Source organism: Acanthopagrus latus, chromosome 19 (assembly GCF_904848185.1).
Source record: "Acanthopagrus latus isolate v.2019 chromosome 19, fAcaLat1.1, whole genome shotgun sequence".
Lineage (NCBI taxonomy): Eukaryota > Metazoa > Chordata > Actinopteri > Spariformes > Sparidae > Acanthopagrus > Acanthopagrus latus.
The window spans coordinates 22,213,778-22,230,168 of record NC_051057.1 but is presented as its reverse complement, the minus strand read 5'-3'; the positions used below and the strand labels follow the sequence as shown (position 1 = coordinate 22,230,168).

General features: G+C 42.5%; 1 protein-coding gene across 1 annotated transcript; it reads left to right on the top strand.

Moving 5' to 3' along the window:
- Nucleotides 1–783: 783 nt before the first annotated feature.
- mc4r (melanocortin 4 receptor) lies at nucleotides 784–4,031 on the top strand. The gene has a single exon (XM_037078329.1). The coding sequence runs from the start codon at nucleotides 1,226–1,228 to the stop codon at nucleotides 2,207–2,209; it is 984 nt and encodes a 327-aa protein (XP_036934224.1). The 5' UTR covers nucleotides 784–1,225; the 3' UTR covers nucleotides 2,210–4,031.
- Nucleotides 4,032–16,391: the final 12,360 nt, after the last annotated feature.

The following is a 16,391-nucleotide window of genomic DNA, read 5'->3' as shown; positions in this document are numbered from 1 at the left end:
AATCCTTTCCAAGTGCATGTTGTTCCCAAATTTGTAGAAACTGAGAGTGAGACAAATGGATGGACTTTCCCGCTGGACACCAGGGTTCACATCTCAAGTCTGAACCCCCCAAGAGTCAAGCTGTGTTTGCTTTTAAGTCATGTTATGTAAATTAACACACTGTGTCACTTATTTAGGTTAGTTACCAAACTGAACCTGGTTATTTTAACCCAAATTACTATCTTTTCTTAAACCTAACCAAGTAGTTTTGGTGTCTAAACCAAAACAAGTAGTTTGTTTCCTAAACCTAATCAAACCACAGTTGTTTGACACTGTTACAAACAGTCCAAAAGTCATAATACATTAACTGTTTTTTATTTTGAAAGTCTAACAGGATGTTTCATATTTATTATAACCATTCATTTGGGAGTGAGAACACATTTTATATCACTCAACCTGCAGTTTATCATTCAATGTCTTGACTGTTTGAATAGTTGGTGTTTAAACGCTAACATACTAGATTTTATTGCATATGTTTTTTGTTTTGTTTTGTTTTTTAAATATTATAACTTCAGCTTAAAGGTTCATATGTTGTAGTCAAAGTGTATCGGCCCCTAAAATCCATTCAGTTTAATCTGCTCATTCATGTGAGTCAAGCCAGAGACGGCTCCTCCTCCTCCTGCCATCAGTGAGGGGATAGGACAGAAAACCAGCAGGAGGGTTCAGGGCTGTGTGTGTGTGTGTGTGTGTGTGTGTGTGTGATATAATACTAGAGAGAGAGAGAGAGAGAGAGAGAGGGGGACGACCACAGCAGCTTATAAAGTGATGATCCGCCGGCGCTCACGCAGCACGCTGCTTCGCTCTGATCTCTCAGCATCTTGTGTTCTTGTTCACTGTTAATCAGTCTCACACATGCTGCTTTCCTGTTCCCACCTTTCATTCAGCGTTTTTATCCAACTTCTAACCAAAGTCTAATTTCCTCCTGAGTGGAGGGATGAGAGGAGAGCCGTGGGACTGTTCTGGGCTGAGAGTAACAACAACAGCAGCAGATGTCTGAGGAAAATTGCTTTTCTTGGAAAGCCTGAAGAGTGAAAGGAGGGAAAAGGGGAAAAAACGGCAAAGATTCGTGCTTGTCCTCCAGACGAGGATGGCTGAGAAGCACAGACGCTGAGATTTTAAAGCTGCTGAGCCAGATGGACGTATAAAAGAAAAAGGAGAAGACGAGGAGGATTTAAAAGGAGACATTATGAACAGCACGGATCTCCATGGACTGATCCAAGGCTACCACAACAGGAGCCAAACATCAGGCGCTTTGCCTCTGAACAAAGACTTACCAGCCGACGAGAAGGACTCGTCGGCAGGATGCTACGAACAGCTGCTGATCTCTACAGAGGTGTTCCTCACTCTGGGCATCATCAGCCTGCTGGAGAACATCCTGGTTGTTGCTGCGATCGTCAAGAACAAGAACCTCCACTCGCCCATGTACTTCTTCATCTGTAGCCTCGCTGTTGCTGACATGCTCGTGAGCGTCTCCAACGCCTCCGAGACCATCGTCATAGCGCTTATCGACGGAGGCAACCTGACCATCCCCGCCACGCTGATCAAGAGCATGGACAACGTGTTCGACTCTATGATCTGTAGCTCCCTGTTAGCGTCTATCTGCAGCTTGCTCGCCATCGCCATCGACCGCTACATCACCATCTTCTACGCGCTGCGGTACCACAACATCGTCACCCTGCGGCGAGCGATGTTGGTCATCACCAGCATCTGGACCTGCTGCACCGTCTCCGGCATCCTCTTCATCATCTACTCAGAGAGCACCACCGTGCTCATCTGCCTCATCACCTTGTTCTTCACCATGCTCGTCCTCATGGCGTCGCTCTACGTGCACATGTTCCTTCTGGCCCGCTTGCACATGAAGCGGATCGCGGCGCTGCCGGGCAACGCGCCCATCCACCAGCGGGCCAACATGAAGGGCGCCATCACCCTCACCATCCTCCTCGGGGTGTTCGTGGTGTGCTGGGCGCCCTTCTTCCTCCACCTCATCCTCATGATCACCTGCCCCAGGAACCCCTACTGCACCTGCTTCATGTCCCACTTCAACATGTACCTCATCCTCATCATGTGCAACTCCGTCATCGACCCCATCATCTACGCGTTCCGCAGCCAGGAGATGAGGAAGACCTTCAAAGAGATTTTCTGCTGCTCGCACGCTTTCCTGTGTGTGTGAGCCGCCTGTCGAGTGTCAGCCGAGCTTCGACCCCGACAGCCTCAACGCGAGAGTGAAAACCAGTCCGACAAGGACTTTGAGGTGTTTTGAGCTGTAATCCATGTTGACTGACGTGACTCTGTTGTGCCCTGTGCTTTGACGGGCGGCTGTAAATGATTGATGAGTCGGGGCGCTCGCCCGTGCTTACGTGAGTCAGGCTGTGTAAGAGGTGGGTTGTAAAATAGAGTACCGCTCTGTAGTGAAACGCTCTTTTGTTTTCGTAGTAGGCGCTGCTCTGAAGTGCAATTCAAAGTATTACCAGCATCTGCACACATGCTCAAAACTGTGATCCGTTCTTCACACACACCCTGCTCTTCACTGTCAAAGAAAATCAAATACATCATCTCATCATATCATCATGGTTTATGGCATTTAAATATCGCAGCTGCTGCAGTGTAGAAGTCTAAATGCCACAGTGTGTGTCCTCTATATGAATCACTGGATACCCAACAGAGAGTTTAATATATTGTATGAAAGACTACCTCTATGTTTCATAACTGAAGGAGCGTTTTTGCACATTGCAAGCAAAGACATGCATGTCCCTGCTGGCGTGCACTGCTTCTGATCTGCATAACAATGAATGTAAAGATGTGTGGCATTTACCTTTAATGAGATGCGATCGATTTTTTTTTTCCCCTCTTACATCACGTTGCCAGTCACAAAGGAGGACAATGAAAAGAAAAAGGAACACCCCGCCTCGCCGAGGAGAGCTATTTTGCTGCGATGGAGGTAAAATTATCTACAAAGAAATGCAAGACGGAGGAAGACGACGACTACTTTGCAGAAAAGAGACGTGATTATCTGAGCTGTCCTGAAAAGGATGAAGGCACTGACTGCTGGTGATGATCTAGAAGTGACGAGACAAAAAGCACAAAGACAAAATGCAACAATTTTCTTTTCAGTCACAACCAGACTATTTTTATTTTATTTTTTATGCCCACGCACAATATTTATTGACTTTGACCTAAAATGAAAGATGTGATGATTGTAAAGTGAGTCATATATTTAGTAAAGATCAGACATCTCCAGACAGAACAGAAGAGGTTTAAAAGTGTGACTTTAAAATGAGAAAATCAAGAGAACGTCAGTTTACTCAGGCACTTAAGGAGGCATTTTATTGGCACCTACTGATAAAAGGTGGCTCGGCTCCTTCTCCTCTGGGGAGTTTTACCATTTTTTGGCTCACTGACTGCAAATTTTACAGCCCAGTCTGACCAGGGATGCTGCTTCTAGACTGGTTTTTCTTTTTTTATCCCTGACGTGAACAGAAAGCCTGCTGATTTCTCTCGATTTCCAATCAAAGCTGTCGTGATTTCGTGTTTCGCGTGAATATTTGTGTGAATCTTTGCACACGTGAGTCGTCCTCACTCTCAGCATGTGAACATAAAAACTAAAAAAATCTATATTTTTCATCATGTTTATGTACGGAGACAGATCTACTGAATGTATTTTTATGTACATAACATGTTGTCGTGTTTTGCTTTTTGATTCCTTGCCTTAAATATTTCGCACTGTGATGTAAAGAGCAACCGCCTCCCTCTGTGACAGTGTAATCAAGTCTTTATATGTAAATGCTATTTTCAATATTGCCTTAATTATTCATGCCTTTTTAAAACTCGGAAGTGCATTTCTACGCTGCAGAGAGGAACGGACGAGAGCGGGATGTCCGTCCGTTCGACGCTTTCAACGAATTTGATTCATGTGTGCCGATATGAAGGTGTTTGCTTGAGCCACTGCATCCCGTTGTGAATCACCGCAGCAAAAAGCAGCTTCAATAAATCAAAACTGCCACCTCAGCACCGGCCTCTCTGTTTGTCAGCGTTCCTCGTGGGATACCAGACTTTAACCTTTGCACAAACACCAGGTTGTTGACAGAACAGAACACAGATCCAGATGTGAAAACAGCCAATATGATCGAAAACACCTGCAGGAAGGAAGGGAAAAATCAAAGCTCGAATCATGAATTAATCACCAGTAAAACCTCTTGTTGGGTCTATAGTACACAGATTAAATTATTATGTAAAATGAACCCTTAACATCTTATCCCAATCCAGTAAACGCATGATTTTTGGGTTACAGTCTAAATCTTTTCACCCCAAAACAAACAGAAGCTCTGTTAGTGCTTCTGGCATTAATCTATGAGAGTTTGAACTCAATTAATTATTCATGTTTTTCTCTCGCCTGTCTGCAGACGACCTGTAACTGCTCCTATTAGCTGGAAAACACACGTCATGTTGTCTTACATGGTCCAAGTTCAGATGAGATAACAACATCACTGAAAATAGACACTTGACACATGTTTTTCTGACAAATATCCAGGCGGCTAGTTGATAAAAAAAAAAAAATGTCATTTTGTGACCTCGAAACATCCTGCTTGAGAGTAACAAGAGCACTAAACTCATTATAGTTCTTTATTTATTCTTATTAACTCTCATTCTGTGGGTACAAAATGGTCAAAAACAAACAGCCTAGACAACGACAAGAGTGCATAAAATGACTAAAATTCCAAGCTTAGGGCTTTAAAATCAATGAAATCTCATTGGCTTCGTGACGCATTAATCACCAGGGAACAAGGACTGGCATTAAATACAAAACAGTGAGATGTTTCTCTCCTTGTGCTGACCTGCCAACATTCAGCAACTGATTGATACCATTTACACTAAATTTATGACAGAACTCACCATTTTGCTGAAGGTAATTGTGTCAGATTTGACAACAGTAAACAATATATTGGCTACTTCTTTGATGCTGGTGGAAAAATCCCCAGACTCTTTTGTATGCACATCAATCTCACCTAAATATAAGAAGTGGAAATGCTGTTTTTCTTCCCAGAGGTAAGAAACCAGAGTTTTGTTTGCCAGGAAGATGTCCCCCGCAGCGTTTCCCAATTACGATGAATAATTCAAACCGCAGTAAACAAAACATTTATAACTCCGGGAAACTGTTTGCACTCGACATTTGCTTCGGGAGCATCGGTATGAAAAATGGAAATATGAGAATGTAATTACGTCTTAATGAATTCGCAGATGTCAGGCGAAGCTCTGAATCTGCAGAGTAATATCAGTGCCATCAAAGCCATCTGATGAGGGAACATCGTTTTTTTTTAATTGAATGTAAAGAAGTTATGAAAACGGCTTGGAAATGAATAAAAGACATTGAAAAACATGTTCAGGCTGACAAACTCAATCATGTCATGCATCCACACAGTGAGGCACATGTTTATAAATGGTGAAAGTTGCAGAATAAAATATAAAATCTAGTATAATTATAAAGAAGCAGTGACTCAGCGTCCTCGTCTGGATGCAGTCATCTCAGACTGACAGCCTCAGTTTGGCCTCCCGTCACTTCAGATCAGCTGCTTTCCTTTTTATTTCTCTTTTCATTTTCAACTTGTTCGGACTTCAGCACGCCGGAACAAAATCTCAGCTCCACTGGCAGGTGTATTTTATGCCGTCCTGGTTGTGTGCTGACTCCTTTGAGGTCTTTTAAAATCTTGAAGCGTGGAAGAAAAAGCAGCCAGAACAAAACACGGGCACCTGCTCAGATCTGTGCTCCCACTGGGAGTCAAACTTCATTGAACTGGAGAAAGGAAGTGACTGACATGTCGTGATGTGAATGAAAAACAGCTGCTTCTCTTTCAGTTCTCCAGGCTCTGCTATTGATCCACCCGACGCATCCTCAGACCTAATCAACCGAACGCACCTCTTGGCAACGTCCTGAAAACCTGCCAGTTCACACGCGTGTCGGCTCAGCTGCTGCGACTCTCTGGACTTCTGTGTTAACCATCAGTAATTTGTAGCGTCTTAAAATTCCTGTGAAGTCAAAATTGACACAGTTAAGTAAGTAATTTATTCAACTAAGCACCAAAAAAATGCTTATTGTAGGTATTTTTAAAGGGGTTTTAAACGCAGTGACTCATCCTGCACTTTCTTTTTCTCCTGACGCTGCCGCGGATTTATAAAGACAGGAATGACACCAGAGGAGTGTGTTTTTTCAGAACTGGACCTCACAGGTTACCGTACAAAAACACAACTTTATAACTTAATTCATCGTTTTTTTCAGTTTTCCCTCTGGAGCTCAGAACGACGACAGAGGCGCCAGGAAGACGCCGTTAGCTTTGCCGCTGAAGCAAGCGCTAAATGTAACGTTAGCTGCTGTTAGCCGGTTAGCTCAGCAAGCAGTCTTGATTGCGTTAATTACTTACCAGCCATCAGTGAGTTCCTGACTTTTCCCTGCAACGCTCTGAAGCCGTTTCATTGCGTCACGGGTTTCTGCAGCGATTATTATTATTATTATTATTATTATTATAACAGAAACAGTGAATGGTGGTTTGTAGAAGAAGTGTGACATTTTAAAGTAACGCTGAGGTGTAAATACAGCTCTGACATTCAGACTGTGAGGGAGATGATGATGATGATGATGCGTTCTTCATTGCTCTTGTTTCATATTGTCCCCGATCACAGTGCAGCACAGCTGACTCACACTTCACAACAGCCTCGAACGTAAAGCCCAAGAACTGATTACAGCTCAGCATTCAGCTCTTCCCACCGGCCTCCATCGATCTCTGACAAACCAGCGGGCCCTCTGAAGTAATTAAGGTTATATATTCACCTGAAGTAGCAGAAAGGTAACTAGGAAACTTGACAAATGTAAGGCGACGTGTGAAATGCGGCAGGGGAAACTATTCAGACTCAAGCTGAAGGATGTAACTAACAGTCTGTCCCCGCTTCGTCTATTCGTCTGCTCTACTTGTTAATCTAAAGATCCACTTGTGAACAAAATGGAAAGATGAAGTCGGCTCAGTGGTCGAGTGGACAGGTGAACTCGACAACATCCTGCTAACACGCGTGCTAATTCCACACGGGCCGGTAAATCTTCATATTAGACTTTTTTTCCCTTCATTCTGCAAATTCAGCTGTGTGAACTTGATGTTTCCTCTCTGCAGAACTGGTGAGTGATGGTTTGCTGCCATGCTGACGACACTGTGGGGCTGTAAATGCTTCATCGACCGAATAATAACTGAAAACTAAAATGCTGGATGGATACAAAAACGTTCTGGCCTGACAACTAAACACACAACTGATCTCTTTTGGAAAAACCCAGACAAACTGATTGTTTGTCAGTGGTTCAGGGAAATATCGAAGCTTTGGAGAAACTGACTTGTGCTATGAACTCTTCCAAGAAATATGAAGACATGTCTTATATTTTATGGAAAGTAATCCACTTGGGTCCTGCAGTGTATCTTACAAAAAGTAGCATGTAAAACAAAAATCATTTGTGGTTTGTCAGCTGCGTGTGAGAGAACAAACCAGGTATTTCTTAACCAGATGTCTGGAAATTTTCGAGCCTTTTTGTGACTTCAACACCAGGTAGTTTTACCGGAATATCACAACATTTTTCAGGTGTTGTTGGCTCCAAAACCAGGCTGATTTTGCCAATACATGAGATTATCAAGCCATCTTTCTAGCAGATATCTTCAGTGTGACGTCGAGACATTTCCAGGTTCTTTGTGGCAATTAAAAAGGATTTTTTTCATATTACATCAGGTTCATTGCAGCTGTCCTCGAAACAGGTATTTTAACTAGATGTCAGAACATTTTCAAGCTGTCTATGTGCAAAGAAAACTGGATATTTGTTCAACAAAGCATCAGAACATTTTCCAACTGTTTTCATGGCCGATAAAGAAAGAATATCTCCAACAATATGTCCGGACATTTTCTCGTGATCTTTGTGAGAACAACACCACGTAGGTTAAACAAGATTTTCAAGCTGACTAAGAAATTAAGACAAAAGAAGATACAAAAATGAATCACCAAAGTTTTCAAGGCTCACCTGTATTCATATCCAGGCAAAACTCATTCACAGCAGAGATTTATGACACTTAAAACTTCAGTAAATCCAACAATGTAGCGCGACAGTCGAACAACACACTGGACCGTGAGCAGACATTAGTTAGCGGTGTCGCTAACACTGGAATTCTAGTGGTTGAATGTACGTTGCGGAGCGGATCTGCTCGGTCATCCGTCAGCCCCCACCGGCTCCATTTCGAGTGCAACACTGCCAAACAGCTGGAGCTGCAAAACCGAGGAGTAAGAAAACCTTGTTTAAAATCCTGCTTTGAAACTAAAACCGGCCTTGGCGCAGACTCACGAGATAAAATCCCACAGCTGCACTCACAAGTCGACTTCCTCCTACATGAAGCTGTTGAACACTCAAGATTTATAGTGACTGGGCTAAAACGTGACACCTGTGTGGTCCTTCGATCGGCATCGACGTCTGAACTTTGCAAAGTTTTTCTCCGGTGTGCGCTGTAACGCTTGGTCTCCCTGCTGCTCAGACTGTGGTATACTATCTTTAACTCCAGGTTTCAGCTGAATCCTAATGAGCTGGAGTGAGGCGGCCTCGCCTGACTGCCTCCCATGTATCACCCGCACACTCATTACTCCACCCAGCCGACGAGCTCGGCAGAGACTCCCCGAAATCATCAATGAAATCTGTCTTCTCGGTCCGGAGTCCTTATTTACACTTAATTTATAAGTGGGGAAAAAGGTGCTGCAGCCTTTTTTATCTCCTGGATTACGACCATTTCTCTTTTCATGTGGCCTTTTGCGCCGCTTCGCCTCCGGCTCTCATCGGCGCCATCCGTCCTTATCACGCCGGGCCTCCTGGGGATTTGTGCACAGAGCTGCCTGCATCAAATTAGACCGTGTTGACTCAACTCTCGCCGTCCACCAGTGACGGCAAATAATGGAGGAATTGATGCCCAAGTCAGATCCGCTCTGTTAGCCTCAATTAATGGGCTAAATTGGATTGCTGGAAATGCATGCTTAGTGTCCCCGGTACTGAAATAGCAATTCTGTGACACAAATTTGTCTCAATAAGAGCAGAAAATACTCTGCTTTAATTTTTGTGACATGACACGTGGGTGAGATGCGCGCTGAGTTCAAGACCTCCTGTTCAAGACCGCTTTGAGACCACCGTTCACTTCCTGTTTCCACCGATACGACCGCTGACACATTCTGCAGCTGCTCTTGTTTTCCAGTCGTCTTTCTGGCAACAAAACGGAATGATCTTAACGAGACATCACAACTTTTTACAGCTTTATTTGTGGCTTCATAATCAGATATTCATCAAGGAGGCACGGGGAACAAAACTGGCTGTCTGTGAGAAGACGTCAGGACATTTCCAAGGTGTTTTTGTAGCAACAGAACTGGGTATTTATTAAGTGATACGTCTCAAATTTCCCAGCGACCTTTTAACAAGACATCTTTTTAATCAAGCCGTCTTTGTAGCAACAAAACCAGATATCTTCAAACAGTGTATCAGGTAGATAACAGCTGTCTGTCCGTGAACAAACCAGGTAGTTTTAACGGGATAACAGAACATTTTTTTTTGGTGTCTTTGGTGACAAAACTGGGTTCTTCAAACAAGGCAGAAGTGCATTTTCTAGCCATCTCTGTGGCAACCAGCTGGGTATTTTTAAGACCTGAAGCATGAGATTATCACGCTGTCTTTGTAGCAACAAAACCAGATATCGTCAATGAGATGTTGGGACATTTCCAGGTTGTTTTTTGGCAATGAAACCAGGTATTTTTAAACATTACCTCAGGTATATTGCAGCTGTCTTTTAAATAGAGCTCAGTACATTTTCAAGCTGTCCTTGTGGCCAAAAAAATGAAATTTCTAACGATATGTGCAGACCTTTTCTAGCCAGGTAGGTCAAACAAGACATCGGAACATTGTCGAGCTGTTATTGTGTCTACAAACTGGGTATTTTTTTTAGAAGATATCGGGACATTTGACGAGCGTCTTTGTGGCGACAGGATGTGATATTTTCTGTACCCCAGCTGAGGGTGTCAGGAAAACTTCCTTACAGTCACAGTGGAAACTTTTGTTCCTTGTGATTGGTTTGTTCAGCCCCTTCCTGACCTGTTGTTCTAAAAATCTCATTTTCGTGATTGCACGTTATGTAACTGCATTGGTTCATCCACCACTTGTTGTAAGAATGTGTTTCTTATCATCTGCATGAGACAGAGACAGGGAGAGAGTGAGGACAATGGGCGCTATAGTCACCATAACAACACATCGCCTGTATAAGATAACGTAAGAAGCCTCAGAGTTTCAAGTAAATAACAAGCTTCACACCTACACTTTAAACCCCTGCTGACGAAAAAAAAACCAACCCCACCTGAGATAAATAACGCTGTTCTGAGTCTGTGAGAAGACGAGAGCACCTGGAGTCATTTTCACAGAAGAAGTCCAATCGTACTGTTTCCCAGAGACAACAAATCGGCCTCTTCTTCAGAAATCTAAATGCGCTTATAGATGTAAATTGCAGCGGTTATCCATGCCTTTATTAGTCTGTAACTCACCGTATACATGCGTGAGTCATACTTCAACCCGTTCAAGATACAAGTGGTGCAGAATGCCACAGAAACTCACAAGAGCCGAGCAGCACTTTTGTTTTAATGAAAGGTTTTATGATATTTTAGGTTGTTAGTCGACTCCTGATATCCCTCATAAGTCATCTCAGTTAGCTTGTTAGCCAAACTGACCCTTTAAATTAAAACTACACACACTAGATTTTAGCTAGTTGGCAGCAGATCTCTCTCTTTTTCCATTTTTCATCACGATGTAACCAGTTTTTTTTTTTTCTTTCAGGCAATTTGCTACTAGTCTCGAAAAGTTTTAGGTGAATACTTTAAAACATATAGGTTGAAAGTTTCTTTGCTTTCTTGCTGAGAAACTGAGAAAAATCTAAATATATATATGTAAACTGGACCCTGCAGACAGTTTGAGACTGTAATCAGAGGGAAACAACTCGCCCACCAACACCTTCAGGACACCACTTAACACTTCATGTCTTGTTTGTTAAAAATGGCACTTCGTGGTGTTACAGGGGGGCTATTGAACTATTAACTGGGCGGTTAGGATGTCTGAGTTTGGAGGTGGTTCTTGTTCTGAAGAAGTGTGAGAAACGCTGCTTTAGTGAGACGATATTTAGTCAGAGCATCGTCCAAACGTGGAGCTGTTTGCTGTCGAACAGCTTATACTCATGGCAATCTGGTCTATAGTCCCATTCAACCAGCATTTCCAGTGTTTCCCACAAATAGACTTTACTTGGAGGAGGAGTTCCCAGGTATATTTGACGAACAATCTCCCGTCGCTCTACACCTTGCAACGGCTGACATTCACACACAATCTGCCTGTAAATTAATTAGAAATGTATCACTAATTGTGCAAGAAGAGCTACTACAGCTGATAACCCTGCAGTGAGACGTCTTCTTCATTCCGTTCACTCATCCACGCTGTTTTATAAGAACTGCCGATGTCAGTGGAGCTCCTATTGTAGCCCGCTGGAAAAACCAATTACTGGACTGACAAGAAAATATATGCGCATTCATGATAGAGGCAGCATTGATTTGTTGACCCTGCAGCCTCTCCCACTTTCCCCCAAATGATGGTGGTCGTCATAATATTCTGACATGTTGCTGATAAAATATATTTTCTGTATGTCTCCACATGCCGATGAAGAAAACGTACGTTATTCATGACGCTCCGTTATGTTTTCCCTCCATCCCACACAGTTATCCTCTCAAGAGAAAGAGATGTATTGATCTAGGAATTAAAAAAAAAAACCCTCTGACCCTGAACCTCACGCCGCCATTGTGTCATCTCCTGTTATATCACAGCTAACAATACGTTGTTGACTCAGAGCACCAGCCACAGAACCTGGGGAAATGATTATGTGTTGGGCTGGATTCTCATAGCACCATAGAAACCTTTACACCGAGGCTAAACTGTTCCTTCATTGCACCCACTCTTTTTTTTTTCTTCTAGTCAGGAACAACAGTCATTATCTTGTGCCACTGGTTGTATCCAGACTTTAATAAAGGGTTGAGAGAGAACACGACTTAATGTCAGAGCAGTAATATTTAGCTTTTTCTGGCTTTTACATTCTAAGATCAAGTTTGAATGTGTGTAATGTCAGAAAGACATTTTGCTGAACTTAATAAAAAACGAACAGTGTCGCTCAGCTGAACCACTTACACTCGACCCAGACGTGTTGATCCCTGAGACGACGGCTAGAGGAACAAGCTACTGCTAACGAGAGATGTTCAAAAACTTTCTTTTTAGTAAACTCTGTGTACACAAACAATGTTCTCACTGCTGGTGTTCATGTGTGTGAGTTTCATGTTGTGTCGAGCCTTCTTACTGTTTTAAAAATAGAGATTTTGATGCTATTGTAAAAGTGCCCGTAGCACTCCCATTGAAAATGAGTTTGAGCCAAAAAATAAAATACAGTAAATCTTAAAAGTGCCTCTTTTGTAGTAATTATGCTTTTACACGAAGGTTTGACTCGAGTACATTCACACACACACACACACAAAAAAAAAAACCTAGGTTGCATTTTGGCGAGAGTTTCATATTAATCTTGCAAATATCACAGTATTACTTAACAACTGATGATACACTTGAATTAGCTTTTTTGTTCTTTCATATCATTACGTTTTTATCCAGAAAAACACATCAGATATAAAACTTAGACTTCAGGAGATAGTAGAGTGCAGAGCCAGACCTTCAGGAGGAATAAACACCTCGAGTCAAATCAGTTTCTGCTCCGTTTACTGACGGGAGGAGAGCTTTAATATCACTTTTTAACTTTACAGCTCATGGACTGATGTGGAGGAGAGGGTTGGGTTAAAAGCCAGAACTTCTGGAGGAATAAACAGCCAGAATTTGCATCAGATTTTGCTCTCATCCGGAGCAGTTTTCCGATAGGAGATTACTTTTAAACTTTTAGGATTAAAAAGTGAATTATCTTCACTCCTGTTTATCAACCTGACTGCAGCAGAAACACACAGACGCACACACATTCTTTAGTAGGAGCCACTGCTGGCTAGCTTTCAGCTAATGTACAGTAATGTATGTATACTCACTTCGCTCGTGGTTAACACACATTTAAACAACCACCACTGCTGACGAGTTAATGTTTTCAAGTTTTATTCAGGTTAAGTTTTCTCCTGTCCCCGTCTACCCTATCAGCCAATTAAAACATTTGTTGGAAACGTGTGGGATAATGTGAGTACTCAACAAAATGTACAACAAATATCTAGTTTTCTTTTTAGACGTTTTAAAGCAGAATTTGTTATTATAAAGTATCTTTGCATTAAAATGCTGTGTCCTTCTGTATCAACTCATCACCGAACGAATCCTGAATAAGTGAATGTTTCCAGTAATTCATGTGAGACAGCAAAGATTACAAGTAAAATTCTGAAAAATAAAGTTTTCACACATAAAGAGACTGTTTCCAGTTCCTCACACTCAAATAACTCTATATTTACTGCATTTTGTCAGCCATGAATCAATCCAGGTTCATTGGTGGCTGTGAGTTAAAAACTTAGTAAAAAGTTTCTTTGAGCACGAGGCCACTTCAAGCTGGTTAAATCAATGCAGATACATTGTACACATTAGGCTCAGTGCATGGACTTGAAGTAGCCAAAATATATCTGCAGGAGGTTGATGTGAAAGTAGATACTTCGCCCAAGTCCGTGATTACCTCACCAGGAGTCTTTGTGTCTAGTTTTCAAAGCCAAACCAAACTCCAAGTAACATGTTGCTCGACAGAAAACTTCATGTTGAAGTGCCGCAACTGAGCGCGAACTGAAGTGCGCCCGTGAATATTTCGATTCGAAGAAACGGTGCAGCCAGAAAAGCTCGGTTTAGGTTTTGAATATTTCAGCAAATTCAGTGACCCTCACTGAAAGGCTGGAACAGACCGACACAGCAAGTTGAGGGGATAAAACCAAAAGGAAGGGAATGTATACAATAGTTCAGTGAGAATCCTCACGACTCCATCCAAACAAACAGCTCTATCTTCACAACAGGAAGAAACTGACAACGAGAAGCTGTTGTAAATGTATTAGAGAGATCTTCCAGCACGTATCAAAGGCTCGATCGTTCGCCAGTGATGTTTAAGGACTTTGTGCTTCAGGGACTGTTGAAGAAAACCTCTGGACTTTATAGTCGTGGGTATAAAACAGCAAGACTTAGACCTTGACCTTAAAAAAAACCTCATGCAGGGTCGCACAGTGGTCAGCAGCTACAGACGGGATGTTGTGGACATCTCTCAGCGGTCAATATCAGATCAGGATGTTACTGGCAAAAAAAATAAAATGAAATGAAAAGCTGCACTCCTTAGTCACGCTGACAGCAGATAAATGAAGGTTAATAAATGTTCATGTTGCATTCACAATGGATCATTTGTTCTACTTTGCAGCTCAGACTCCTCCAAAAGTGACAAAGCGGCTGCTAAATGAAAGCAAGAGGGAAATCAGTGTTATTAATGAGACGGTTTAGAGAGTCGGCCCCGCTTTATTTGCGGAGCGTCTCAAGAGATTCGTGGGCATGAACTGCCAATCAAGCTGTAAACGGTGGTTAAGGCTAATGGCCACTGTGTCTGCAGCTGCCTGAGTGTTACAGGGTTGGATTGTGTGTCAAAGCGTCCACGAGCAAGGCACTGAACCTTTAATCGCGCCTGATGAGTTGCCCAGTGCCTGATATGCTGGCTCGCTGCGGTTTTATTTATTAGCATTCAACAGAGAACACAAGATTTCCTCACTTCTCATGACGGAAAAGAAATGTTGCCAGGGCAGCGATTTATGTTTTCCTACTGAACGTAACTGGTAAAACAAAGTAGTTACATGTATTAACATATTTCTAGGAGTCAGGGTTGGCAGGAGTGCTTAAGATCAGTCCAGTGTCATTGAGTACCAAGGTGTGTTCGCCAATGAAATATCCCTCCCAGCATGTAGCGCCGAGCTAATTCTGCTACCAGAAGAAACGGGTCTCAAGAAGAAGCCTGACAGGAATGTAATTTTACTTGTTTTATATTCAGTCTATTATCTATCTGGTTATTTGAGTGTGGGGTCATCGGGGCTCGAGCAGACACCCATCCGCGAGAATACTGGCAGGTATGAAACCAGGTCTGAAGTGGGTGTAATCACCTTTAGCTGTGTTCGGTAAAAAAAAAAAAAAAAGAAAAGAAAAGAAAAAAAAGAAAATTGTTCTCCTGACATTTCACGTCTGTGGCACTGAATTAAATGGAAGTGTAGGAGCTCATATTCACATTTGGACCTTTAAGGTCATTTCTGAAGGGAGTCCACGCTAATAAAACAGAACTCATTTGAAACAAGCATGAAAATCCTCGTCTCGAGAAAAAAATATAATAACGCCCACGTAAAGCCTGGAAGGTTTGGTCAGTATTCACTGTGTTTATCCACCTGGTGGTTTTATGGCTGCAGGGCTGCTGCACTCACTATGCGGTGTGGCCCTTGGGAGAAACACCTCCCGTGTGGAGGTCAACAGGTGGGGGAACTTTCTTCTTCTTGACAGCCGCTGACATGGTCATCTTTGACATCCTCTGCTAGCCTGCGCAGCCTTCAGCATACCGATCAGCTCCACCATCTCTGTGTCTGTTTATCTCCTCCTCATTCAGCGTTCGTGCTCTACAGCCCAAACTTTTAATTACTCTTTTTTATAAACTAACCTTTTCGTAAAGTAGGATAGGAAGCCACTGAGACACTGGAGGTTTGATTAGCATCGGAGATGAATTATAAAATGCTTGGAATGGCTTCCATCTAGAGAGTTCAGATCCAGAGAATGAAGGAAATTTTTTGTATCTTATAAAACGTCTAATGAAACATATCTGCCAGCGTAGTTTTGTTCTCCTCTAATGAGGCACATCCTTCAAAGTCTTCAAATATCATCATTAACACTTAATGATCAACCACTTTTATCAGATGTTGTGATGAATGACTGCAGATTCAAACGATGCCTAAGGTTGAACTGCTCCAGAGGACACAGGTTGAATCTATTATCATTCTGCTATAGTGGAAAATACCCTCAGGCCTAATCAAAGTGATGGATCGAGCAGCGGCGGCCCTGCAAAATAGTGACGGGGTGAACTTGCATGTCCGTGTCAGGAGGCAAAACCAAAAGGACAACAACTACTCGCTCATTACTGTTTGAGTGATTAGCGGCCAGGTAAGGGTTAATTTGCCATTTTTAGCATGTCGGTTGCTAGGTTGTAGAGAAGCTTATAGAAAAAGAGACACATCAGCTTAGAGATCCAGTTAATTAA

Coding starts and splice junctions, on each gene's coding strand:
- mc4r (XM_037078329.1), top strand. CDS start 1,226: ATGAACAGCACGGATCTCCATGGACTGATCCAAGGCTACCACAACAGG.